The sequence below is a fragment of the Stegostoma tigrinum genome, chromosome 12 (genome assembly GCF_030684315.1).
Source record: "Stegostoma tigrinum isolate sSteTig4 chromosome 12, sSteTig4.hap1, whole genome shotgun sequence".
Classification (NCBI taxonomy): Eukaryota; Metazoa; Chordata; class Chondrichthyes; order Orectolobiformes; family Stegostomatidae; genus Stegostoma; species Stegostoma tigrinum.
This window is the reverse complement of record NC_081365.1, coordinates 15,812,781-15,839,197: the sequence shown is the minus strand read 5'-3', so window position 1 is coordinate 15,839,197 and position 26,417 is coordinate 15,812,781. Positions and strand designations below refer to the sequence as shown.

At 41.9% G+C, this 26,417-nt stretch overlaps 1 protein-coding gene across 2 annotated transcripts in view; it reads right to left on the bottom strand.

The window, feature by feature from the left end:
• Nucleotides 1-26,417, bottom strand: part of LOC125457289 (interferon-induced GTP-binding protein Mx3-like) — a 48,736-nt gene that overhangs the window by 5,423 nt on the left and 16,896 nt on the right. Inside the window, exons 3-12 of one of the 2 annotated variants that reach the window (XM_048541304.1) lie at nt 24,755-24,892; nt 22,060-22,214; nt 18,242-18,380; nt 16,022-16,220; nt 13,981-14,059; nt 13,725-13,847; nt 11,941-12,085; nt 8,020-8,178; nt 3,968-4,044; nt 1,535-1,798 (exon numbers count right to left, since the gene is read on the bottom strand). In XM_048541304.1, the coding sequence (XP_048397261.1) occupies nt 1,535-1,798; nt 3,968-4,044; nt 8,020-8,178; nt 11,941-12,085; nt 13,725-13,847; nt 13,981-14,059; nt 16,022-16,220; nt 18,242-18,380; nt 22,060-22,214; nt 24,755-24,892 (1,478 nt within the window). The remainder of the gene's footprint in view (nt 1-1,534; nt 1,799-3,967; nt 4,045-8,019; nt 8,179-11,940; nt 12,086-13,724; nt 13,848-13,980; nt 14,060-16,021; nt 16,221-18,241; nt 18,381-22,059; nt 22,215-24,754; nt 24,893-26,417) is intronic. The other variant, XM_048541305.1, reaches the window with a different exon arrangement.

Sequence of the window (26,417 nt, the reverse complement as noted above, 5' to 3'; positions counted from 1 at the left end):
GGCTATACTTTGGATCAGAAATACCTGATACAAGAGCTTTTGTTTTGCTTAACCCGACTTCTCTTACAGTCACTCAGTATGGAAACAGACTCTTCAATCCAACCAGTCCATGCCAACCATAATTCCAAACTAGTCCTACCTGCCTGCGCTTGACCCATATTCCTCCAAACATTTCTTATTAATGTAGTTATCCAGCTATCCTTTAAACATTGCAACTATACCCGCATGCATCACTTCCTCTAGCAGTTCATTCTACACACTCTGTGTAAAGATAAAGCCCTTCGTGTCTTTCTTAAATCTTTCTTCTCTCACCTTAAAAATAAACATCCTTGTCTTGAAATCCCCCACCCTAGGGAAAAGACACCTCCCATTCACCTTATCTATACCATTCACTACTTTATAAACTGCAGTGAGGTCATTTCTCAACCTCTTAGCCTCCAGTGAAAAAAGTCTCAGCCTATCCAGCTTCTCCTTATAACTCAAATCCTAAATCCTAGACCCTTCATCAGAAAAGGCTCCTAAGATGCTGCTTGGCCTGCTGTGTTCATCCAGCTCCACATTTTGTTATCTCGGATTCTCCAGCATCTGCAGTTCCCATTATCTCAGACCAGAACTGGACACAGTACTCCAGGAAAGGCCTCACCAATGTCCTGTACTACCTCAACATGACGTCCCAACTCCTGTACTGAAAGGCCTGAACATTGAATGCAAGCATGCTTAGTATCTTTTTTTTAATCACCCTATTTATATGTGATGCAAACTTCAAAGAATTATGTACCTGAAGCCCTAGGTCTCTCGGTTCTAAGATCCTCATGCCTCATCTAAATTACTTCTCCACATCTCATTATGTTCATTGCAAGACTCGTTCCACTGCTTCTGACTGTCTCTCATTACAACCCAGGACTACGAAGCTGTTGGACATAATATTTTCCTTCATCCCTTCTTCCAATAACTGACAAGCTTTTGCCTCTAAAATCTGGTATCCATCAATCAGTTATTACTGACTTGCCACATGTGCTCCACTATTGATCTAGTATTGAAAGTGTCCTGTACTCATGGGTCTTCATAACATCAACCCAGTGTCTCAACTATAACACTGTTCACAACAAAAACATCATGCTGAGATTAAGAACACTGAAGCCTGGTGTATAAATATTACCAATTATTTTTAGTTACTCTATTGGAACATTCTTCAGATATTCAACATGCAAGAGAAGAAGGAATCTTCTGCAAAGAAAAAGCTGTCATTATAGGCTGTGATGTTCTGGCGAATAGTTTGCAATTTAATATTCTTTTTCCAACGCTGTTGGTAATAGAATTTATTTCATTGGCCACTCATCATTTTACTATGTATTGGATTCTGTTTTGCATGAAATGGCTTTAACGCATCAGTCATTTCCACTAATCGCATATCAGTCAATGAGAGATTTTGCTAAGAGTTACATTAACATAATCTCTTCATTCTTCCTGGTTTAATTTCCTACAATCTACATGTATATTTATTTAAACCCATTCAGAAGGGTTTTGAACCTACCTTGTAGTATGTTTTCAGATGAGCTGTCATTTCATGGATCGTTGCTTTATCATTAGGCATTGACTGAATTGTAAAACCGAGCTTTTTTGATTTCAAACTTTTGACATCCTGGTCTGAACCTTCTTCGGATATAGATTTTGCCTTTGTGAGCTTCTGGCCATAGATACTGTCTTGAGAGTACACCACATTTTCAATCTTGAATTGAATTTGCAGCTGTATTTCTGCCTGGCTTTCTTGTTGCTTCCTTAGGTCTTCAGTCCTTATCTAGTGACAAAAATATGAATACCGTCATTCCGCGATTCAGATTTGATACATCCATTCACCTCAATTTTTTCTCTAATTGGTCAGGACAATATGTCTGTCGGCCAGAATAGTACTGAGGATGAAAAAGTTAAATTATGAGGCAAGTATGAATTGACCAGTGTTTTATAACTTTGAGTGCAGTAAATTAAGGAGCAATAAATGGCGATTGGGGTCATTATGATAACCAACTGTTTTATGGGGAGAGATTACTGGCTCTGACGAGGTAGCCCTAAGTAGGAAGGCATCATTTTAATGCTAAATGTCATTAAGATATAAATCAGCCATGGTCGAATCGGATGGGGAGACAGGCTCTAAGGAATGAATGAAACATTCCTGTTGCTATGGGCAAAATTTCATGGACCCCCCCAACAATGGGTTTACAGATTGGGATAGAAAGCCCCACTGGATGTTGAATTCCAGCTCACATTCTGAAAGAAGTGCCAGCATCATGATGGTTGAAGTATTTCACCAATGACTGTTTAAACCAAGCCAAGAAGTGCCCATCTGTAATAACAGGGCAGCGCTAATTGAGCTGACCTGGGTTAAGTCCAAAAGTGTGACTGATGCAAAGTAAAACAAAGGATGAAGACCAGTACAGCACAGGAAGAGGCTCTTCGGCCCTCCAAGCCTGTGCTGACACATTTTGTCCTTCCATTCGAAAATTGTCTTCACTTACAGCATCCGTAGCACGCTATTCCTTTTCTGATCATGTATCCATCCAGGTGCTTCCTGAACGCTGCTGCTGTGTCTGGTTCCATCATCACCTCCTCGGTCAGTGCATTCCAGGCACTCACTGTCTTTTGTGTGAAAAACTTGCCTTGCACATCTCTTCTAAACTACCGAACCGGTCCCCCCACCCACCCTCAAAACCCCCCAGCACCTGAGTGCACTGGATGTGGTCATAATTACAAACTGTAGCTTAAGGCATTATGAGTTTCATTCAGTAGTCTGTAGTGTCAGGAGTTGGGGCCGTTGAAGCTCATTTTAGAGAGAAAACCTCAGAAAATGTCAGTTCAGGGAAGTGTTCACTTGCGGTATGTTGTAAATTCATACTTAGCAGCGAAATATCATTCACTAAATGGAAAGGGAAGTATACGGAATCACCTCTCATCATGACTGACACGAGGTCATATTGTTTTGCTCAGTGATATAATCTGAATACAACACTTCAATGGAGATTAGGTAAAAATTTGAAATAGATTTTTAAAAGTCCCTCGCTGAAAGAACGGGGTACAGGGACTCATTGGATAGCTCAATCCAAGAATTAGCACACACATGGTGGAATGAATGCACTCCTTGTAAGGTCCTCAGCTGCTTTGATGTATTTCAGCATAACACAGGTCACTACATCATGCAATTCATAGCATCTCTACAGCACGGAAGCACCCCATTCAGACCACCGAGTCCACACCAACCGTCTGAACAGCATCCCACCCGAACCCTATCTCTGCAACCTTGCACCTTCCCATGGCTAATCCACCTAACCGGTACATCCCGTGTCACTATGGGCAATTTAGCATTTCCAATCCATGCCTTTGCACAGTGAAAGGCGATCTGGGCACGCAGAGGAAACCCATGCAGTCAGGGGCAGAATCCGCAAACTCCACACTGATGGTCACCCAAGGCTGAAATCGAACTTGTGGCCCTGGTGCTGTCAGGCAGCAGTGGCTGTCCACTGCTCTGCCCTTCAAAGAAATGTAAAAAAAATTTGCTTAATATCTCTCAATTAACATGCCATCCTTCAAACAGACCTCCTGCTAATCTTAGATTTGCTACTCTAGATAATGCTACTATTACATCGTGGGGTATCCATAAATGTCAATAACAAAAAAAAGTGTTCTTTTGTTCTTGTGACAACATTGATGAAAATGTGTCACTAACATAGAGGCTTGAAAGTAGTGATGATAGTAACACGTGAAGGTTTGACCGATCCAGATGCCATTATTTTGTATGTTTCCTAAACTAAGACATTAAACTATTTATTTTAAATAATAAATTCTATAAGTGACTTCCTCAACCCAGAATCTCTCTTGCTCCATGAGGTAACATGTACATCAAGTAATCTTGTAAAACTGCTTTGCAGGCAAAAAGCAGTAATTTTTAATCTGTGAGCTAATGTCTGCACTGTACCTTGGCACTTCTCATGAGATTAGGGAGTCCCTTGAAATTGTAGGCAGCAACGTCCAAAAAAGCATCCCGCACAATTTCTATAAGTGCAAGGGAGAAAGCAAAAAAATTTCACACTCAGGAACATAATTACAAATGCTAAAAATACAAATTACAAATGTAATCAAAAATGCTAAAGATTGACATGAATGCAGAGGATTAACAATTAGATAGGAAGATTGGTCTTAACCCAGCTGTCCTCAGCTGCCTCAACAGTGATCTAGCCTCTAGCAAAGACCAACGGTGGTGATGTTCTCTCAGTTTTCAGCAACATCCTTGACCCCTCGTGTACAGAAGCAGTCCATGTCAAAATACTATAAAAGCTGGACAACATTCATTTTTGGTGTAAACACAGATGCTCTAGCAAAACTGAGGTCAATGGGATTCAGGAGGAAAACTCTCTAGTTTCAGTCATACGTTGAACAAAAGAAGATAGTTGCAGTCATCTCAGTCCTACTGCAGAAGTTCCTGAGGATACTGTTGTGTTTTCAACCATCTTTAGCTATGTCATCAATGACCTTCCCTCCACTATAAAGGTCAGAGTGAGGAAATTTGTGGATGATTGTACGATGTTCAAACCATACACGATTCCACAGATACTGACGCTGTCATTGGCTACATACAGCCAAGTTTGGATAAGATCCAGGCTTAGGCTGATAAGTGGCAAATGATATTTGCACCTCACACAGCAATGACCAACTCCAACAAACGAGAATCGAACCATCTCCCCTTCACATTCAACGGCATTACAATCACTGAATCTCCACTATCAACATCCTGAGGATCACTATTAACCAGAAAGTGAGCTGGGCTAGTCATATAAATAAGTGACCACAAGGGCAGGTCACAGGCTAGAAATTCTGCAGCAAGTAACTCACCTCCTGACTGTCCAAAGCCTATCCACCATTTATAAGACACAAGTCTCGACACATAGATTATCAGGGTTGACAGTAAGCAAGGAATGGCAAATATTTAAGAAGGCAATACATCCCAGTAAAGAGGAATGATTCCAAAAGTGGGAAAAATCAACTATGGCTAACCGAGGAAGATAAGGAGAGTATCAAATTGAAAGGAAAAAACATATCAGAGTGCAAAAACAAAAGTTGCTGGAAAAGTTCAGCAGGTCTGGCAGCATCTGTGGAGGAGAAAACAGAGTTCATGGTTCAGGTCTGGTGACCCATCCTCAGTTCTGCACATCTTTGTCATGTGGGAGGAAACCCTTGCAGACACAGGGAGAAAGCGCAAACGCCACACAGACAGTCACCCAAGGGTGGAATCAAATCCAGGACCCTAGCACTGAGAGGTAGTAGTGCTAACCACTGTGCCACCATGCCACCCTAAGCATATAGGATTATTGAGAGACCTGATGGGGTAAATGCTGAGCCAATGTTTCTCTTGGGAGAGTCCAGGACCAGATGGCATTGTCTCAGAATAAAAAGGCACCAATTTGAGACTGAGATAAAGAGGGATTTCGCCTGTCAGAAGGTTGAGCGTCTTTGGAAAATCTGGCCACAGAGAGCCGTGTGTGTGTGTGTGTGTGTGTGTGTGTGTGTGTGTGTGTGTGTGTGTGTGTGTGTGTGTGTGTGTGTGTATGTGTGTCTGTGTGTGTGTGCGTGTGCACGCGTGTGGGCGTGTGTCTGTGTGTGCGTGCATGCGCGTGTGTGCGTGCATATGGTCGGGGGTGGGGAGGCACAGTCCTTTCGTACATTTAAGGCTGAGACAGATAGAATCTTGATCAGGACAGCAATCAAGGGTTACAGGGAAAGGGCAAAAAAGTGAGTGTGAGGAATACTGGACGGCTCTGATCCTACTAAATGACAGAGCAGGCCCCTGGGGCCAAATGGCATACTCTCATTCCTTTTTCATGTGGGCTTATGGTCTTAAGTCAGGAGTGTGTTGGAATACATTCCATTTGCCTGGATGTATGCAGCTCCAACAACATTTAGCAAGCTCAACACCATCCAGGACAAAGTAGGCCACTTGAATGGCATCCCAACAAATACTTTGAACAGTCCCATCTATCAGTGATGATGCACAGTAGAAGCAGGGTGCACCACCTACAAAATGCTTGTCAGCAATTCAACAAGGTTCTTTCCACAGTACATTCCAAACCAATGAGTTCTACTGTGTAGAAAGAGAAGCACCACCTTCTCCAAGCTCCTCTTCAAATCACACACTGAATGGAACGACATTGTCATTCCTTCACGATTTCTTGGTCAAAATTCTGGAATTTCTTTTACAACTTCACTGTAGGTTTATCTACCTGACAAGGACAGCAATGGTTCAAAACAGCAGTTTACCATTATCTTCCCAAAGGCAATTTAGAATGAGTAGTACGCTTTGTCCTAGCCATTACAATCACATTTCATGGATATAATGATCAGATCAGGTAATCAATTGCCTTCGTTCACTGTCCTTTCCATTCTGGAGCCGGTGGTCAAATTTGGGCTAGGACAGTCATGGAATCCTCATGTGCCATCTGTAAAGGCCTGCTGAGTTTAGATGAACTGACCTCAGCTTTCTGGCATTCATGTCTGCTGATACTGCATTACAATTAGCCGACAATATTTGAGAGCAGTGGTAAGAACCTGGGAGTTGCCAGTGATCCAGCTCACCACTTCCAGCTGCGCATAATCCATATCCATCCAAACCCTCTGGTTTTGCATCAGCACATGGACAATTTACTGCAATGAACCGCTCCAGACATTCACCCAATGTCACTAATGTCACCTAATCTAAAGTCGGTGTGTTTATTGAGCTGGAGACATAAGATTCACATTTGATGTTAAATGTAATCAGTGAACACTGAAAAACTGTAAAACACATTTAGTCTGCCCAATCAAAGAGAATAATTATAAATCATGGAGGTGGAGTGGAGCACAATCTATAGCAGGCTATATCACCATGGAACTGGGAAGAGCTTAAGAACTTCCTTTGGTTTCAATGCATGGACAACTCCCATGCATGGATGAATAAACATTTAAAGAAAGAAATCTGAGTGTCATCTGGTCTAAGAGGAAATATAGGGCTTATATTTATCCTTTACAGGGATCATAACACTGAATCAAATTAAGTAAGATTCCCATCCCTCATGGCTCAGACAGCGTGCTCTCCAACACTGCTCTTTCCAGGACATTAGTATCAACCTTTCCAATGGCAAATAGTATGTTTCAATCTGTGTTGTGCACAACCCAATATTTCTTCAACCTATGAGTGATAATGGGAACTGCAGATGCTGGAGAATCCAAGATAATAAAACGTGAGGCTGGATGAACACAGCAGGCCAAGCAGCATCTCAGGAGCACAAAAGCTGACGTTTCGGGCCTAGACCCTTCATCAGAGAGGGGGATGGGGTGAGGGTTCTGGAATAAATAAGGAGAGAGGAGGAGGCGGACTGAAGATGGAGAGAAAAGAAGATAGGTGGAGAGGAGAGTATAGGTGGGGAGGTAAGGAGGGGATAGGTCAGTCCAGGGAAGACGGACAGGTCAAGAAGGTGGGATGAGGTTAGTAGGTAGGAGATGGAGGTGCGGCTTGGGGTGGGAGGAAGGGATGGGTGAGAGGAAGAACAGGTTAGGGAGGCAGAGACAGGCTGGGCTGGTTTTGGGATGCTGTGGGTGGAGGGGAAGAGCTGAGCTGGTTGTGTGGTGTGGTGGGGGAAGGGGAGATTTCTTCAACCTATTCCTGCTCAGACGTTGTAACAGCACCAGCAATGTCAGAGAAAACTAAAAACCTCTTTACATCAGGAATAAGAGAAGCTCTGAGGAAATTATGAACCGTGAAATCAGGGAAAGAGATTCATCATGATATTCAATCAAGGCCAGGGAGCATATGAGCCATTTGCACCCTTCGACCACTGAGTGGAGCAGAGAAAGACCTAATGGGCGTAAAATAAATTTAAGGTAAAGACAGGATAACTAAGAGAAAAGCGAAAAACTCATTCTGGTGTTGACGAAGATTCAATACTCAGTGGAGCTCTAGATTTCATTCTTTGATAAATCATGCTTCAATTGACTCACCGGTAATTTTCTTTAACGTCTGAATGGCAGGTAGTTGCAGCTTAACAATCTGTTGCTTCACTATCGTCTCAAATGTTTTGTAGTTGATGAACCCAGGCAACTCCCGGCCACGGTAGGCTTTCTCATATTCCATCACTTTATTACGCATCACGCCATAGACTGTCATTGAAAATAAATAAATTGGAAATTGCTACATTTTCGCAAACAGGTAATACTTCACTGGCGATACAGCTGCAGCAATATACTTTGCTCCGGATGTTGGCAAGAGACTAATGATTATGGTCACATCACAGATCACCGATCAGAAAGAAATGACTTCTATTTCTAGAGTGGATTTTATGACTTCAGAAGGTCCCAAAGTGCTTCATGAGCATTTAAGTATTTTTCAAACTGAAATGGAGAAATTGTTTCCTCTGTTTGGGGAATCTAAAGCATGGGGAAATAGTCTCGGGGTAAAGGGCCGATCATTTGGGATTGGGTTGAGGAGACATGAAAGATTTTTGTTCAAATCTTGAGTAGGACTTGAACCTGCAATTGTCTGATTCAGAGGCCTGAGAATACCAACTGAACCACAGCAAAGAACTTTCATACCACATGTTACATCCCCTCTCCCCAACACACCAGTAGGATCCAAGAAATTGCAAAAGAGCGCAAGAATTAGGAGTAGGACATCCAGGCCCTCAAGCCTCCTTCAACATGCAGTGAGGTCACGAAACAGGCCAAAAAAGAAACAGAAACACAAAAAGCATTGTGAGATGCACGGTAGGACAAACTGTCTACTTCTCCTACTGCTTATGATTCTATTTCTGATAATCAGCTGGTCTCTGAAAGAGCAACAGATTTGAAACATAAAATACAAAAGGCCAAACAACCATCAGAAAGGAGAATATATCCTTGAACAACCAGGAAAACTTGACTTTCGTCTAAGGGAGGGGTGTTGGTGGGAAGCAAAGCAGGGATCTTTGATGTCGATGGACACTTGGACAAAAACTGGTTATGTAGGAATGTGACAAAAGACAAAGAAGCGTGCATTGACCAAAAGGGACAGGGGCAGAATTAGGCCATTTGGCTCCACCATTCAATCAGGGCTGATAAGTTTCTCAACCCCATTTTCCTGACTTCTCCCCAGAACCCTTCACCCCATTACCAGTTAAGAGTCCATCTGTCCCTGTTTTGGATACACTCAATGACTTGGCCTGCACAACCCACTGCATCAATGGGTTTCTTTACTCATTATCCAGCCTGCTGCAATTAGCTTGTCACGGCAGTAAGAAAGGAGTTAAAAAAAAGAAGTATTTTAAAAAGAGGTTGAGGCAATCATGGTTGACAAAAGAAGGCACGAGCAACATAAACGCAAAAGAGAAAGCATATAATGTGGTGGAGAGCAGTGGGAAGCCAGAGGATAGGGAAGCCTACAAAGACCAACAGAGGACAACAAAAAAAGAAATAAGGAAGGAGAAGATTAAAGCTAGCCAGCAATATAAAAGAAGATTGTAAGACTTCCTTTACATATCTAAAGGGCAAAAGAGAGGCAAATGTGGACATCGGACCACTGGAAAATGGTGCTTGGGAAGTAGTAATGGGGAACAAAGAAATGGCTGAGGAACTGAACAAGTACTTTGCATCAGTCTTCAATGTGGAAGATATAAGTAACGTCCCAAAGATGAGTATGGTGGCCATCATCAAGGAGAAGGCGCAAGAAAAACTGAAAGGTCAGAAGGTGGATAAATCACCTGGACCAGGTGGACTAAACCCCACAGTTCTGTAAGTGATAGCTGAGGAGATAGTGGAGGCATTTCTGGTGACCTTCCAGGACTCATTGCAGTCAGGGAGGATCCCAGATGATGAGAAAATTGCTAATGTAACCCTACCCCACCTCGCCTCCATTTAAAAAGGAAGTGAGGTAAAAGATTGAAAATTACAGGTTGATTAGCCTGACTATGGAGTCCAATGTGAAGGATGAGATTTCTGAAAACTTGGAAAAATAGTGGTAAAATAGGGCAAAGTCAGCATGGTTTCATGGTGGGTGGGGGGGGGGGAGGGGGGGGCAGTCCTGACAAATCTGTCAGAATTATTTGAGGAGGTAATGAGCAGGTTAGACAAAGGAGAGCCAATGGATGTTATCTGCTTGGACCTCCAGAAGGCCTTTGGCAAAGTGCCGCACAGGAGATGGCTGAGTAAGGTAAGGGCCCATGGTGTTAGAGACAAGGTGCTAGCATGGATAGAAGATTGGCTGTCTGTCAGAAAGCAGAGAGTGGGGATGAAAGGGTCTTTCTCATGATGGCAGCGGTGAGAAGTGCTGTTCCACAAGTGTCAGCATTAGGATCACAACTTTTCACTTTGTACATTAATGATCTAGATGAAGGCATTCAAAGCATTCTAGCTACGTTTGTAGATGATACAAAGACAGGTAGTATTGAGCAGGCAGGGAGGCTGCAGAAGGATTTGGACAGGTTAGGAGAGTGGGCAATGAAGTGGGCAGACGGAGTACAATGTGCAAGTGTGAGATCATACACTTTGGTAGGAGGAATAGAGGTATAAATGGAGAGAAAATTCAGAAATCTAAAGTGCAAAGAGACTTGGGAATCCTAGTCCAGGATTCTCTTAAGGTAAATTTGCAGGTTGAGTCGGCAGTTAGGAAGGCAAATACAATGTTGGCATTTATTTTGACAGTATTAGAATATAAAAGCAGCAATGAACTTCTGAGGTTTTATAAGTCTCTGGTCAGGCCACATTTGGAGTGTTGTGAGCAGTTTTGGGCCCCACATCTCAGGAAGGATGCGCTGGCCCTGGAGCAGGTCCAGAGGAGGTTGATGGGAATGATCCCAAGAATGAAAGATTTAATATATGAGGAACGTTCCAGGACTCTGGGTCTATATTCGATGGAGTTTAGAAGGATGAGGGGGGAATCTAATTGAAACTTACAGAATACTGAATGGCCTGGACAGAGTGGATGCTGGGACAATGTGTCCACTGGTAGGAGAGGCTAGGACCCTGCGGCACAGCTTTAGATTAAAGGGAAGGCCATTTAGAACGGAAATGAGGAGGCTGTGGAGGCTAGATCATTGAGTATATGTAAGACAGAGATAGATAGGTTCTTGATTGTCAAAGGGATCAAAGTTTACGGGGAGAAAGCAGGAGAATGGGTTTGAGAAACATCAGCCATGATGGATGGTGGGGCAGAATCAATGGGCCAAATGGCCTAATTTCTGCTCCTGGTCTCAGTACCATAATTGTGTAATCATGGTTCGTATATTTCAGGAAAAGAAAACTGTTGTTAAAAAATGGATAAACTGGCTGCAACTAGGCAAAAATCTAAAAGCGTGGCTATTACAAGTCATCTGATGATACAGCTACAAGATTGAAGTGGGTTGCAGAGAGACATGTAAAGACCCTTTAAATACCAGGGTTTCCAAACAGGCAATTGAGATGTGAGAATTGAAAGTTTGCAATGGAACAGCAGACAGGAGGTAGAATTTCAAAGGGACTCAGCGTAATTTACCTCAAATGTTGATTTCTCAACTTCAAATAAGAAGAAACTCAGAACAATGGACCCCAAAGTTAGAGCACTGAGAATTATTCAGACTGTTTCTTTTTTGTCTGATTTGTTTGAATTTTGGTACCTGTATTTTCTTGTTAATAACTTCGTTTTTTTAATACTAAAGGAGCCATCGGCAATAACTTGTAATAAATAAACCTTAAGTCCGTTTAAACATGACTTGAATGCTAGTCTGTTTTAGCTCATATCATTTCAAATTAAGAAGGGAAGATGAGTACACAAGCTGTATGAATGTCAGATCGGGAACCCAGGAGCTGCGCAGGCCTGATGGTTTTAACAACAGTTTTTAACCAGCTTTCAATGAAAAGTTGCGCTTGACACTGAAAGGACTCACAACGTAACTGTTCCCTCGATACACTCACATTGATATTTCACTCTGTCAAGGTGATCTTTCCAGTTTTCAAACTCATTCCGTACTTTTGCATAGCACCTCTCCTCCTTGATGCAATCATCAGGTTCCTCCCCTGAAGACAAACTCCTGAGGTTTTGACCAAAATCACTGAGTTTCTGTGAACAAAATACACAACAGCGAATAATGGTGATCTCTAGTTGTTCATTTCTCCGGGCTAATGCAACTGCTGGGAGTGGTTGCACTGGGGAAGTGTTTAATTGGATAAAATATTAAATAGTGAACCACTTGGACTTATGGGCACTTGAAGGCATTTTTTAAAAAAAATCTTGAGATGCCAACAGGTATTAAAGGGGCATGGTGAATAAAACAAGTTTGCATAGTGGCAAAGTATGATGGAGCCGTGTAATACAGTCATACAGCGTGAAGACAAGCCCTTGGGCCAAATTCATCCATACTTACCAGATATCCTAGACAGAACTAGTCCCATTTCCTGCAATTGGCCCATATCCCCCTAAGCCTCCCTTAACCATGTGCCTATCCAAATGTCCTTTAAAAGCTGTAATTGCACCCAACCGACCAATTCTTCTGGCAACTTGTTCCATATATGAGCCACCCGCTGTGTGAAAAAGTTGTCTCTCAGGTCCCTTTTGAATCTTACTCCTCTCTATTTAAACCTATGCCCCTCTAGTTTTGGACTCCCCTATCCTGGGGAAAAGATCTTGGCTATTACTGTATCCATGCCCCTCATGATTTTATAAACCTCTGCAAGGTCACCCCTCAGCCTCCTGCACTCCAGGGAATAAAAGTCTCCGTCTACCCAACCTCTTCTTATAACTCAAACCTTCCAGTTTTTTGCTAACATCCTTGTCAAGCTTTTCTGTGCCCTTTCCAGTTTGATAACATCCTTTCTATAGCAGGGTGACCAGAATTGTATGCATTATTCTAAACGTGGCCTTATCACACACTGCAGATTACCTTTGCTCAGTAGTACTTATACTGGACAAGATCGGTTGGGATAGGGTTCATGAAAGTGGTGACGGATCAGGTTAGGGGAGACATATTCTCTTCCGACTATTGGATCTCACAGACCTAGAACCTCCACCACTGTCTCCTCAGGATGCAAAATCCAGGGAAGGTCCATTAAATTCTAGTCCAATGACAGGCATCACTAGCACAAGAAGCATCTGTTCACATCTTTAGTCCAGAAAGATCCACATAAGGCCACACTTTGACAGTAGATGTGGGGCTAAGTTGACAATCTCCTGAGTTAAAAACAAACACAGCAATTTTCAAAAAATGTTTGTTTTCACCACTCGCTTTGTGTATTGGAATACCAGTTAGAGGAATATTGATGAAAAGAGAAGATTGTCCGATCAAAATTAACAGTCCATGCACAAGGAGACCAAGTTCCCGCTACTGGATGAACTGTGAACTATAAAACTGAAATATGCTTTCTGTTTGAGGACGAAGGCTATAATTCCAGCAGCAATCGCACAGATGGACTGGACCTCAGCTGTCTGGAAACATAGTATTTAGCAATACCACAGCTGATCCCTGTGATTGGTAGAAATTGAGGAAGCCTTATCTTAGGGTGTCTCTGACGTGGTTTAAATTTTTTATGCTACTGGATTGTTTGGAGCCTTGCAGGTTCTGCCCTGTTAATGTTCGACGGAATCCCTAATGTCACGGTTCAGATCTAATTTGGGGATTCCCATTGCAATCACATTAGCAGTCTCTCATTGTTAGTTTGGATGCTTTTCAATCATTGTAGGATTTAGTTGTTGCAATACCAACCTTAATCAAAAAAGTCATTTTATCATGGACAGTGTCTGGAACTCCCTCTCCACATATTTCCAATTCTTTGGTTGTTGCAGACAGTTTCTCTTCAATTTCCTTTGTTAATTCAGGCAATGTTTGCTTAAAAAAAAAATTGCAAGATGATGATCACCGTCTAAAATCAACAATGTGCAAAATCCCAAGTGAAAGTAACTGATGTAACTGCTGGAAACATGGATACGGTTGAACTATAAAACATTTGACAAAATCTTACTATGATGTGTGCCACAAGTTCTGCTGTGAGTCTATCAGCCAGGCATGGGATTGTGGCCTTCTTATCATCCAGAAGAGGTCTAAGGAGCAAGAAATCACACAAATTAACCACATGGTAGGTCATTTCCAGGAATACAGACATATGGAAGCAAAATTGATTCGGAATATGGTAACTAAATGACAATGCAAATCAAGGTAAATGCATATGGTCGCATATCCATTATAGAAACATGGTTACAAGGAGATCAAAACTGGGAGCTTAACACTCAGGGACATTTGAACTTTTGGACAGCTGGAAAAGATAGCACAGTAGCACTTTTACGTAGAGGTGAAATGATGACCATTGTGAGAGATGGTCTTGGCTCAGATGATGTACATTCCATTTAGGGGGAAACGAAAAACAGCAAGGGACAAAGATATTAAGGGTAGTAGTGTGCAGACCCAATAAACAGTAGCTACTCTGTAGGAAAGGCTATAAATCAACAAATAATAGAACCATGGAAAAAGAATAGAGCAATAATCATGGGTGATTTTATCTTCGTATTGATTGTGTTAATCAAATTGGAAAGGTAGTTACAATAACGAATTGACAGGATGTATTTTGGATAATTTCCGAGGGCAAATGGTCATGGAGTCAGCCAGGAAGCAGGCTGGGACCTGATAAAAGAATAAAAGATTCCATCGGAAGTAATGATCATAACATGATAGAATTTAACATTCAGTTTGAGAGTGAGAAATTTAGATCAGAAACAGCTATGTTTAACTTAAAGAAAATGAATTACAATGAGTTGAAGATAGCATTAAGTAAACTGGTTGGAGAGATTAGCAGAAATGACAGTAATCTAGCAGTGGCAGATATTTAAAGAGATAAATCTATGACTCTCAGCAAAAATATCCCAGAAAGGGTGGAAGATTCCAAGGCCAGCATAAAATAACCTGATCCATGATGCCTGATGGAAAAAGCCCTAAGATTCTGAGAGCTGTGGTTGGTTTCCTCAAATCATGGAAACCCTGCAATGTGGGGGAAAGCCATTCGGCCCATTGAGTCCACACCAACCCTCCAAAAAGCATCCTACCTAGACCCACTCCTATGCCTGTAACCTTGCATGTCCCATGGCCAATCCACCTCACCAGCGCATCTTTGGACTGTGGGAGTAAACTGGAGCAGCGAGAAGAATAGTCACACATGGGTGGGATTGAGCCCAGGTAGAATGGTCTTCGGAGGCAGCAGTGCTAACCACCACTACAGAGCTGCTGTAGATTTATTTCCTGTTGGTTTTCTGGGGAAAGAACATAAAAAAGTTAATCTAAAGAAATAAGTGAGTTTGAAATGTTATTCTCAGGGTGTTACTGATGCTTCCAAGAGTACTGCTATTGGTTATCCATTGTTGGCCTGTGAAAATGGTGATGGGCCTTTCTTCTACTGGTGCAAAACCTTATGGTGTTCTCATAGTGAAGTCTGGTAAACCATAACAGCAAAACAATATTGATGTCAGTTGAGGAACTTGCAGATTATAGAGCTGCTACTTATTGGAAAGGAGCTGGAATTTGAGAGTGAAAAGAAGGCAGGAAGTAAAGCAAGAACAAAGAAAGAGACCAAATCAGGGAATAAAAATAAAGAAAATAAGCATTTTGGATTAGATGAACAACAATTTAAATTTATACAGAACATTTATTGATGTAATATTTCCCAAGCAGCATCGCAGAAATTATCTCAATTTTGATAATGACCATATTATGAAAAATTAGGGCTGGTGAATAAGAAGTTGGTTAATAGGATACATTTTAAGGAGTGTTGTAAATGAGAAAAGAGACAGGTAGAGAGGTTTTAGGAGAGAATTCCAAAGCTCAGATCCTCAAGTCATGGAAACATTTGAAAGAAGGTCAAGTATTTTAAAATCAAAACATTACTGGAATAGGAGTATGTGTTCACCAGAGAGCACAGGATTGAAGTGATAAAGGCACTTGATGCCAGAAAGGATATAGATAGATTTAATTCAAGATTTTGTTATCACGTAAGCTCTTTATTGTTTCGGTTTTACCTGTAGTCCTTGTGGTCTTCAAAAAACCTCCTCTCGTTCTCTATCGCTTCATTCAACGTCAGTTGGTCGTTGATCTCTTGTTGTCCACGGCACTTGACAATCATGTAACCCTTCTCCAGCTCCACAACAAGGTTCTGTACAATATCGACCACATTGCCTTCCGTTCCCTTATCAACCAGGTCAGGTTTGGTTAAAATACCTGCAATCCCAACAATTGACTGTTGAGAATTGATGAGAAAATAATAGCACAGTGCTGCTCCATTATTTCCATTCAAGTTTGAATTCCTCTCCTCTCCCACTTGTTGTACGGCCATGCTAGCTCCTTGCACTGGGTTTGCTATTGCTCATGATGAAGGTTGATGCCACCTTCCACTTTAAGTGGAGGCGCTCCTCAATCTACAGGGCAAGAGGAAACCACTTTCTGGACTAACACGAAGAGTCTCTTGTAGTTAACAAGATATACCTTACACATGTTTCTAAATTCATGAAGGGCATGGATATGGTGTAGAGCCAAGACCCTTACACCAGGTTAGGGGAGTCCAATATTGGACAGAATAGGCTTAAAGTGAGAGGAAAAGATTTAAAAGAGACCTATGGGTCAACTTTATCATGCAGAGTTTGGTGCGTGTTTGGAATGTACCGCCAGAGGAAGTGATGGAGGCTGGCAAAATTACATCATTTAAAAAGAATCTGGATCAGCATATGAATGGGAAGGATTTAGAGGGATCTGGGCCAAATGCTGGAAAATAGGACTAGATTAATTTAGGATATCTAGTCAGCATGGGCGAGTTGGACTGAAGGGTCTCTTTCCATGCTGTACATCTCTATGACTCTATGAGTAACATTGTTTACAGAGGCTTTGAGGTGGTCCAGATGTTAGCTCTCACTTTGAGAACCTAAGCTGTAATGGCCCCAAGTCCATACGACATCAATGCTTATGGCACTTCTCAGTATTAACCCTTTCAGATCCATATGCGTAATCAGCCAGCTGTGTGCAGCTATACACCAGTGAGCTTGTGCCGTTTGTATTTAGCTATGAGGTTCTTTGACCAGGAGCAAGTATACAAGTTTTCAGTGCTGATGTCAGAGGGCCCAAGAGGATTTTCCATCCAATCAAACAAAACAAACAAAATTCCTACAGAACCTGCAGAATTCTACACCAGAATTTTGAATATCCTGGGTAAATTTGCAAACTCTACTCTTCTAAAGTATAGATGCAATACATTTCACATTTGGTGAATTCAATGACAGAATGTGTCAGGATGAGAATTAAACTCACAGCCTCTGTGATTAAACCATTAACTGAAAACATTAAATATACTCTGTGACATTAACATGCTAAAGTTTAATAGATGACACCACTGAGTCTTGATTTTACAGAAGCCAACTTCTTTGTTAAAATAACTATTGAGAGTATGTCACGTGAGGAAGTTAAGTATTTTCATAGCACACTGTGATTTTCAACGTCATAATGCTGATCTACAGGCCTCCATATTGCATTGATGTTCATTTAACAAATTTCACTACACATATTGGCACAAAATAAAACTGCCACATATCAATTGCTTTTTCCAGGATAAAACATTTGGTCTACATATCTATCTATCTTGCTACCTCTCTTCACATACTGCAAATTATTTGTTGGTAGGAAACCATCCAATCCTATCCTTGTGCTGCCTACTTTTACACGAACATAAGAATTAAAATCTGGATTCAGTACTTTTAACATTCAAAAAGATTATAGCTGGTCTTTTTATTCAATAAGACTGCTACAAGTGCCTTCCAAACTCACAACCACTCCCATCTAGAAGGCCAAAGGCAGCAGATACATGGGATCACCACAGCCTGCAAGCTCCACTCCAAACCACTCACCATCCTGATTTAGGAATATCCTCCAGTGTCACTGGGTTAAAATCCTGAAATTCCCACTGTGGGTGTTCTTACAACTCATGGATTGCTGTGGTTCATGAAGGTGGCTCAGTACTATCTTTCAATTGTAATATCAGATATGCAATAGATGCCTACATCACATCAACAATTTTTTTAAAAACTTGCACTTTTCTCAGTATCCCCAAATTCTTTCATTCTCATAAGACCTGAAAATTCATCAGCTCTTAGTTCTAGTATGCCCGATGATTCAGCAAATGTGACTGTGTGGTTTTTTTTTAAACTGTCTCAGCATTAGCTTGGCTACATGGACATTTTTTTTGTTTTAATTACCCAGAGTCCTCTCTCCAGAAGGGTCCACCTGCTGGGCCATTTTCAGAGCTTCTGTGGTTGCTATGTCAACATTACATGGCACAACCACGAGGTTAATCGTTTCTTGTCGCCTAATAAAGGATGTAATGAGTCTCTTAATCTGCAATAAAGTAGCAATGTATTAGAATTTGGAAGTAAGCAAAATAAAGTTAATGGGAAGTAATAACATAATTCATGAGCAGGGATCACTTCAAACAACCAAAGATGATCCAGCATCATCTACTATTTATGGAGGAGACTTCCAAACTTCTTCCACCTTCTGTGTGTAGAAGTGCTTCCAAACATCTCTCCCAAATATTCTGGCCCTTGGGTCTAGAACCTCAGAACAATGGAAAGAGTTTATATTTATCTACCCTGTACTTTCCTGTTAGTATCTTGAAGGCTTTAATCAGACCCATCTTAACCTTTTAAATTCTAGAGAAAACAGACCTAGTTTACATAATCTCACGACACAACTAAAGCCCTGAATTCCATGTAACACTTCTCGTAAACCTACACTGTACTCCTTCTCAGGCCAATACATCCATTCTAAGGTGTGGTGCCCGGATCTGCTCACAGGACTCGTAGTGAGGTCTATCTAGGGTTTCCTTGGCTCCCTAGTTGAGAAATCTGCCCGGGGTTCTCTGCAACTTTCTACCATACTTCATGAGTCAATATACATGATGGGATTGCTAGAGTTCCACAGACTCTAAGTTTGGCTTTATCAGGAAATTCACAAATAAATCCCAAGCCATTTGCTCACTTTGCAAACCTAATGCTGAAATAGGGCACATTACCGTCACCCTGTGCGATAATGGCTACACTGATAAGATGATTTCTCACTATTAATCATGTAAACTCATGAAAGGCACAAAGCCAATCATTCTAGGTCCTGAATACCCTGAATATACCTCAGAATACCCTGGGAATGTTAGGTATCTCCAAAGTTTGAGCAACACATGAAGCCAGCAGTTTAATATTGTTACAATACAGGAGCAACACAAGTGGTATACACTATGAAAGGGATGTCATCATGAAACCTATTGTATAATTGAGTAGTATAAAAGTAGTATATTAGAGGGGAGGTGATGGCCTAGTGGTATTATCGCTGGACTGCTAATCCAGAGACCCAGATAACGTTCTGGGGACCAGGGTAGGAACGCCACCGGAGCAGATGGTGGAACTTGATTTCAAAAGAAATCTGGAATTAAGAATCAAATGATGACCTCAAATCCATTGCTCATTGTCATAAAATCCTACCTGGTAATGGCCTTTAGGGAAGGAAACTACTATCCTTACCTGGTCTGGCCTACACATGGCTCCAGACCTATAGCAACGTGGCTGACTCTAAACTGCCCTCTGGGCAACTCTGGGCAATTAGAGATGGGCACTAAATGCTGCCTGGCCAGCAACACCTTTATCCTGTTAATGAATAAAAATTTCAGTGTTGGTGTTATATAGAGTAATAGAGTAAGATAGCATGGAAGCAGGCCCTTCAGCCCAGACTGGTCCATGCTGACCATGATGCCCACTCAGCTAATTGCTCACATCCCTCTAAACTTTCTCTTACATGTACCTACCCAAATGTTGCTATTGTATCTACCTCAACTACTTTCTCTGGCAGCCCATTCTACTCTAAGTGAAGAAGTTGTTCCTTAAATCCTTCTTAAATCAATCCCCTCTCACATTAAACCTATAGCTTTTAGTTTTCAATTCCCCATCCCTGGGAAAAAGACTGTATGCATTCATCCTATCTATGCCCCTCATGATTTTATACACCTCAATAAGGTCACCCTTCATTCTCCTACATTCCAAGGAATAAGGCCATATCCCGGCCAACCTCTCCCTATAACTCAGTCCTACTAGTCCTGGCAACATTCTTGTAAATCTTCTTTGCACACTTCCCAGTTTAACTAGGTCTTTCCGATAACAGGGTGATCAAAACTGTACACAATACTCCAAGTACAGCCTCACCAATGACTTACACATCTGGAACATAACATCCCAACTCATACGCTCAATGCCTTCACCAATGAAGGCCAGCACGTTAAATGCCTTCTTCACCACCATATCCACCTGCGACACCACTTTCAATAAACCACATACTTGTAATCCTAGGTCCCTCTGTTCCACAATACTCCTCAGTTCCTTACAATTTATTGCATAAGTCTTACCTTGGTTTGACTTTCCAAAGTGCAACACCTCATACCTATCTGTACTGTCAGGTACCACCTCCCAAAAACTAATGGACAGTTTCAAACAGCAAGTCCCTTGGGCTGTTGCAACATTAGGTGCTGACCACACGTTACAAGCTCCTGTTTACAAATGTGCAACAAAGTGTCTGAAATTAAATGTGATTTTGCAATTGGACAACATACACTGAACCAAACTGAGATTGTAAAGAATTGCTCTGACAACCAATTTCAGATTCTCATTTAGGGTTACTGTGAGAGTTGGAAGCTACATTTATCAATACACAGGGCCCTGTTCATTGCAGACAGGAAAAGTATGTCTACACACTGCAAGTGTTTCCACTGAACAAAGTAGGTGACAGGAATTTGTTGGATTGTGATTAAGAGCCATTGGTCTTGAAATGTTAAATGTATTTTCTCCTACTGATGCTGCCAGGCTTGCTCAGATTCTCCAGGGCTTCTGTTATTGTTGTAGCAAACTGCTGGTTCATGTCTCAGGGCAAATTCCTGACCAGTTAGAGTCAGCCTGCCTGGTGTAAAATCTAAACAAAGCCTGGCAGTTAACTGTCAATCAGATCTTATGGGTGCATTCTCCACGGCAATGACTCCAACAATCAGAGTCTACTTGCCAACCAATCAGTAGCCATCTCTCATGCAAAATAATTCTTGGTTTACTCCTGAGTTGGTATTTCTGGTGAATTGCCTTTATGAGAGCGAGATGAAAAGCTTTGATGCTTTTTGAAAAGCTTTGATAATTTTTTTTTCAGCAATACACAAGTTCTGTACTGACACAGGGACTGTTTCTCACAGAAACACAGAACATAGAACTGTACAGCACAGTACAGGCCCTTCGGCCTACAATGTTGTGCCAAACTTTTATCTTAATACAAAGGTCTATCTAACCTCCATCCCTACCTTATACTATCATCCATATGCCTATCTAATCGCCATTTAAATACCCCTAATGAGGCCGACTCCTCTACCCGCTCCAAAATTTAATGAAATAATTAATTTAATTAATCAATCCAACATAATTAGACATATATTCACTGGCAAAGGCACATTTGCAGATACGACAAAAGATTGATCAAAAATAAATAGGTTTTTAGGAACATTTTAAAGGAGAGTTGAGATTTGGGAATACTGACAGGCAAGGAATGTGTATAATAATTTAGGAGTCCAGGAGGTGGCACAGTCACCAAGAGTAAGCTGAAGAGAGTCAGAGGATACAGACAGTACTGTGTTGAAGAAATGCAGAAATCATGAAGGGTGAAACGACTGTTGTAAGGTTGGAGGCGGTTAAGTAACTTGGGAAAGCTGGAAGTGCTGAAGGATTTGAGCAAATGGTGATCTGTTTACCAACGTAGTTCAGTGAGATAAAGGGGATTGGTGAATGAAATGTGAATGAACTTGGAAGCAGAATGCTGAATGAGCTCAAGTTGAATGAGTTTGGAAGATATGACACAGAGCACTGGAGTAGGTTCAATCTGCAAAACGACTTTTGCTGATTGAAACAGCAGACGAGTGTTATTCTTCAGTTGGCTGAGAATAAGAACATGTTGAATATTAAAAGAGCTGTTTCATATTTCCACAAGCCTGGCTCCATACTTGATCACCAATATCCGCTGGTTGCTTCCCGACAGCTACTCTGGCAATTCCTGGTAGATCTATCAGCGTCAGGTCAGGAACGTTGCTGGATTCAATTTGCAGACTGATTAATTCGTGACTGATTCCCAATCCTTCACCTGCCATGACGTTCTGGGCTGGAGAGATGTGAACACAGAGTCAGAGAACTGTAGGCATTTACAACAGGAACAGGTCACTCTCCCCAGCTAAGGTTCAGTCAGTGATAGAGGAACATATATCCTGAGCAAGTGGCTTGCAAACTTTATTTTCTTTAGGGAGGGGACAGTATGAGAAGGATGATGGACTATTTTTCATTGCAATGGAGTCTAATTAATCTAGATTGTGTCATAAAATGTTTTGAAATGACTTCCATTATGGGTATCTAAAGAGGCACATCACCCCTACTATTCCACAATGTTCACTGTCAAATAAACAAACGTAGAAATTCTTATCTCAACCTCCAATTGGCACCACATGGATAGCAGGTGCCCCAAGAATATTTAGGTCACCACCTTTTGACACTGGATATGACAGACTGCAAAGCTTTGATCTGATCCACTATTATGGAAATGCTTAGCTCTGTTTACTGTGCACTCCTTCTAGTGTAGGCTCGAATGTAGCCTTGTCTTATTGCTTCACCAGGTTGGCATCTCACTTTTAGATATGCCTGGTTCTGCACTCTTCTTTGAACCAAGGCTGAACCCTTGTTTTAATGGCAATGGCACAATGATTGAGTTGCTGAGGTATGAGGTTACAGATTATGATGGATTACAATTCTACTCCTGGTAATGTCCCTCATGCTAGGTTTTTCTAAGTCCATTCCATTCAGCATGATGGGAGTGTCTCACAACACCCTCAGTGAGAAGATAGGATTTTACCTTCACAAGGATTGTGCAGTGGCCACCCTTACCAATTCTGTCATGAACAGATGCATCTGTGACAGTTCGAACGACCTGCTGCAGGCCCAGGCTCGCACATATGTCTTTCATAGAATCCCTACAGTGTGGAAGCAGGCCATTTGACCCATCAAGCCCACACCAACCCTCAGAAGAACTGCCTACCCAGACCCAACCTCCTACCCTATCCCTGTAAACGTGCACACTACAGGCAATTTAGCACAGCTGATCCATCTAACCTGCGCGTCTTCTGGCTGTGGGAGGAAACCGGCGGACTCAGAGGAAACCCACACAGTCACAAGAAGAATGTGTAAACTCCACACAGATAGTTGCCCGAGGGTGGAATCAAACCCAGGTTCCTGGCACTGAGGCACCAGTGCTGACCACTGAGTCACCATGTTGCTATTCCAGGGCTTGGCCAGTTCTGCAACTGGTAATAAAATCAGAAAGCTCCAGAGCAACTCAGGCAACATCTGTGCAGAGAAGCAATGTTACAATTTCAAATCCACGCCTGGTGCTACTCAGTTGATGGGCATTGAATTCCCTCATCCAGTGTAAATACAGGGCTCTTCTACTGAGTGGAATCTACTATGGAGCAGTGATGATTTGTCAGCCAAGCTGGAGGTAATCAGCAGGAGGTTTCTTACTCATTTTGACCTGATGCCATCAGGTTTCTTGGGCTTCAGTGTCAATGTGGAAGCCTCCAAAGACTATTTCCACTTGACTGCATACCACTATGCTGGCGCTCTATCCTACTTTGCAAGACCACAGAGCCAGGAGAGACAGCCGCTAAACCAGGGCTGGTGAGGCAGCCTAGAGCCAGTGTGGGCACCTAAACACAGAGCCACTCTCGCAGATGTGGATCCACAACAAAAATGATCAGGACTGAACTTAATAGATCCTCCTAGTGCCAATGAGAAACCCCCACTGGATTAGTTACTTACAATGAGGCTGTAGCGTTTCCTATCCCTCAAACACAATTAGAGCATGGAACCTCTGGCTTTCTGCAGGATGGCTGCTTCTATTGAATGAGAGGTCTCCATGTGCAGTGTGGATAACACTAGGAATGGCAAAATGCAGAGAAGCCACAACAGTCTCTAGTTGGAGCCTTAATGAGTAATGTCCAACAGTGAGGCTGGAGAGCCCGGGTGATTTCAAGTTTTCTTAACCAGGAACCTGCTGTCAGGCTCAGAAATCCAAATGTCACTTCGCTGAGATTTACTAACTGAACACTACCAGAAGATAAAATCAGATACTTCCCAACATATACAATGCTGTACTGCTTCAGCCTACACCATTGAAAGGTTCGCCAAATGCTTCTTTCTTTAGTCTGTTATGTTCCTTTCTGCTATTTTTAATGCAGCAACTCACATCTCATTTTGACACAGCCTTTCTTTCTTCACTCTATCCATTACAACTCTCTTTGGCTTTTGCATCATGAAATCTTTTGTTGTTTAATCGACACCGGCCTTCACCCTGTCACAAATGTTTATCTTTGTACTTCCAGTTCCCTGACCATTTCCATTAGCTTAAAAACACACACACTTTTATTTTTCTTCAATTCTGATGAAATGATTCAACCTGACAAATGAACTCTGAAATCTCTGCAGAGATGTTTCCTGATCTGCTAAGATTTTTCAGCATCTTTTGTCCTTGATATTTTTCCCCCATAACAAAGGCTCTGAATCTTTAACCTCCAAACACTACTGTTTTTTTTAAAATATAAAACATGAAGGGTGAAAAGAAGTTAAAACCAGCAGTGTAGTTGAGTTTTGCGGTACCTGCTCGGATTTCATCCTCCACCTCTGATGGATCTGTCAGGTCCAGTTCACAATGTCCATAAGTGAGCTTGCCCTTCCACACATTGCCATCTTTGGCTTTCTTCAGCTTCATTTCAAGAGGACACCTGGTAACAATACCTGGTGTGGAATATTGAAAAAGGACCACATCATTTCAAAGTGAATTACAGTCACACTATACTGCCAGGCAGATTCATCAAAGTACAGAATCATGGAATTGTTATGGCTCAGGAGAAGGCAACTTGGCCCATTGTATTAGCTTGGTAAATGACCAGCATTACCTCATACCATTTTCTTGCTTTCTCCCCCTACATGTTATTTTGAGCTAACTAATCACCCAACATCTTCTTCAAAAACCTTTATTGAACCTGCCTCCATCACACTTCCAAGCAGGGCATTCCTTACCCTAATTATTCACTGAGTGAAGATATTTCACCTCACTTCACCCTTGTACCTTTTCCAGATCATTTTAAACCTACACTATCTCGTTTTTGCTCCTTTTATGAGCAGCAACAGTTTCTTCCGACCTACTCTAACTGGCCTGTTCATGATTTTGGAAACCTTGACCAATGTACTCCGCACATTTTAAAAGAGCTAAGAACGATTAGCATGATCCATCTCAAACTATCCTTGAGAGGATGTTGTACAATGGCGTAACAGTCTAAAAGATTTAATACTGTGTAGGGTACATTATCTACATAGTGGGAGGTGCTTATCATTCAGACTTGGTGGAAGAACAGCTCAGGGCCCTGAAGGAGGAAAACCTACCATCCAGGTCTTCCTCATAGTCTGTAGCAATGTCTATGAGTAATATGTTGCTAACATAGTACAAACAACATCTTGTTTAAGCTAAAAGCCTGTTCTTCTTAAGTTGAAAAAGTCTTCCTCTGCCACATCTGGCCAAGCAAGTCCTGTGGTTTGTTAATAAAAACAGTTGGCTCTAGGGCCAAATGGCTCACTCCTGTTCCTATTTCTTATGGTCTAAAATAAAAGCAAAATCCCTGCATTCAAAATGAATGGTGGAAGCAAATCAACCCTACGGTGAACAATAGTGCAGACAGCCTCATCCATCACGGTGGCCAATAGTGAAGTTTATTCATTTAGTGGTGCTGACCTGCCTTCTTGACAACTCTGCAGTTTGTGACACACCCTCTGTGCTGTCAGGACAGGATTTCCAGGCTTTTTACCCAACTGCAGTGGAGGAACAGTGATATACTCCCAGGTCTCGATGGCTGGAAGGGAAATTGCAGATGGTGCTACTCCCCATTCATCTGCTGCACTTGTCCTTAGCGGTGGGAGAGCTTGCAGGTTTCGGAGGTTGAAGAAGTGTTGGTCAGTTCTTGCACTGCATCATTTGGGCGGTACACATGGCTGCCAGAGTGTGCTGGTGCTACAGTAAGTGAATGTTGAAGGAGGTGGATAGGGCTGCTTGGCCTGGCTGGTTCAGCTTCTGTGCATTTTCGGAGCTGTACCCAACCCAAAGGTATTGCATCATGCAGCTGAATTGTGCCCTTGTTTATGGTGGACAGGAGATGAGTTACTGTTCATAGGATTCTTAACCTCTGAGCTGCTGCTGATTAGCGATATAAATACTGTGGCTACCAATCAATAGAAACCCTCAGGATGTTGCTTCTAGGAAATCCTG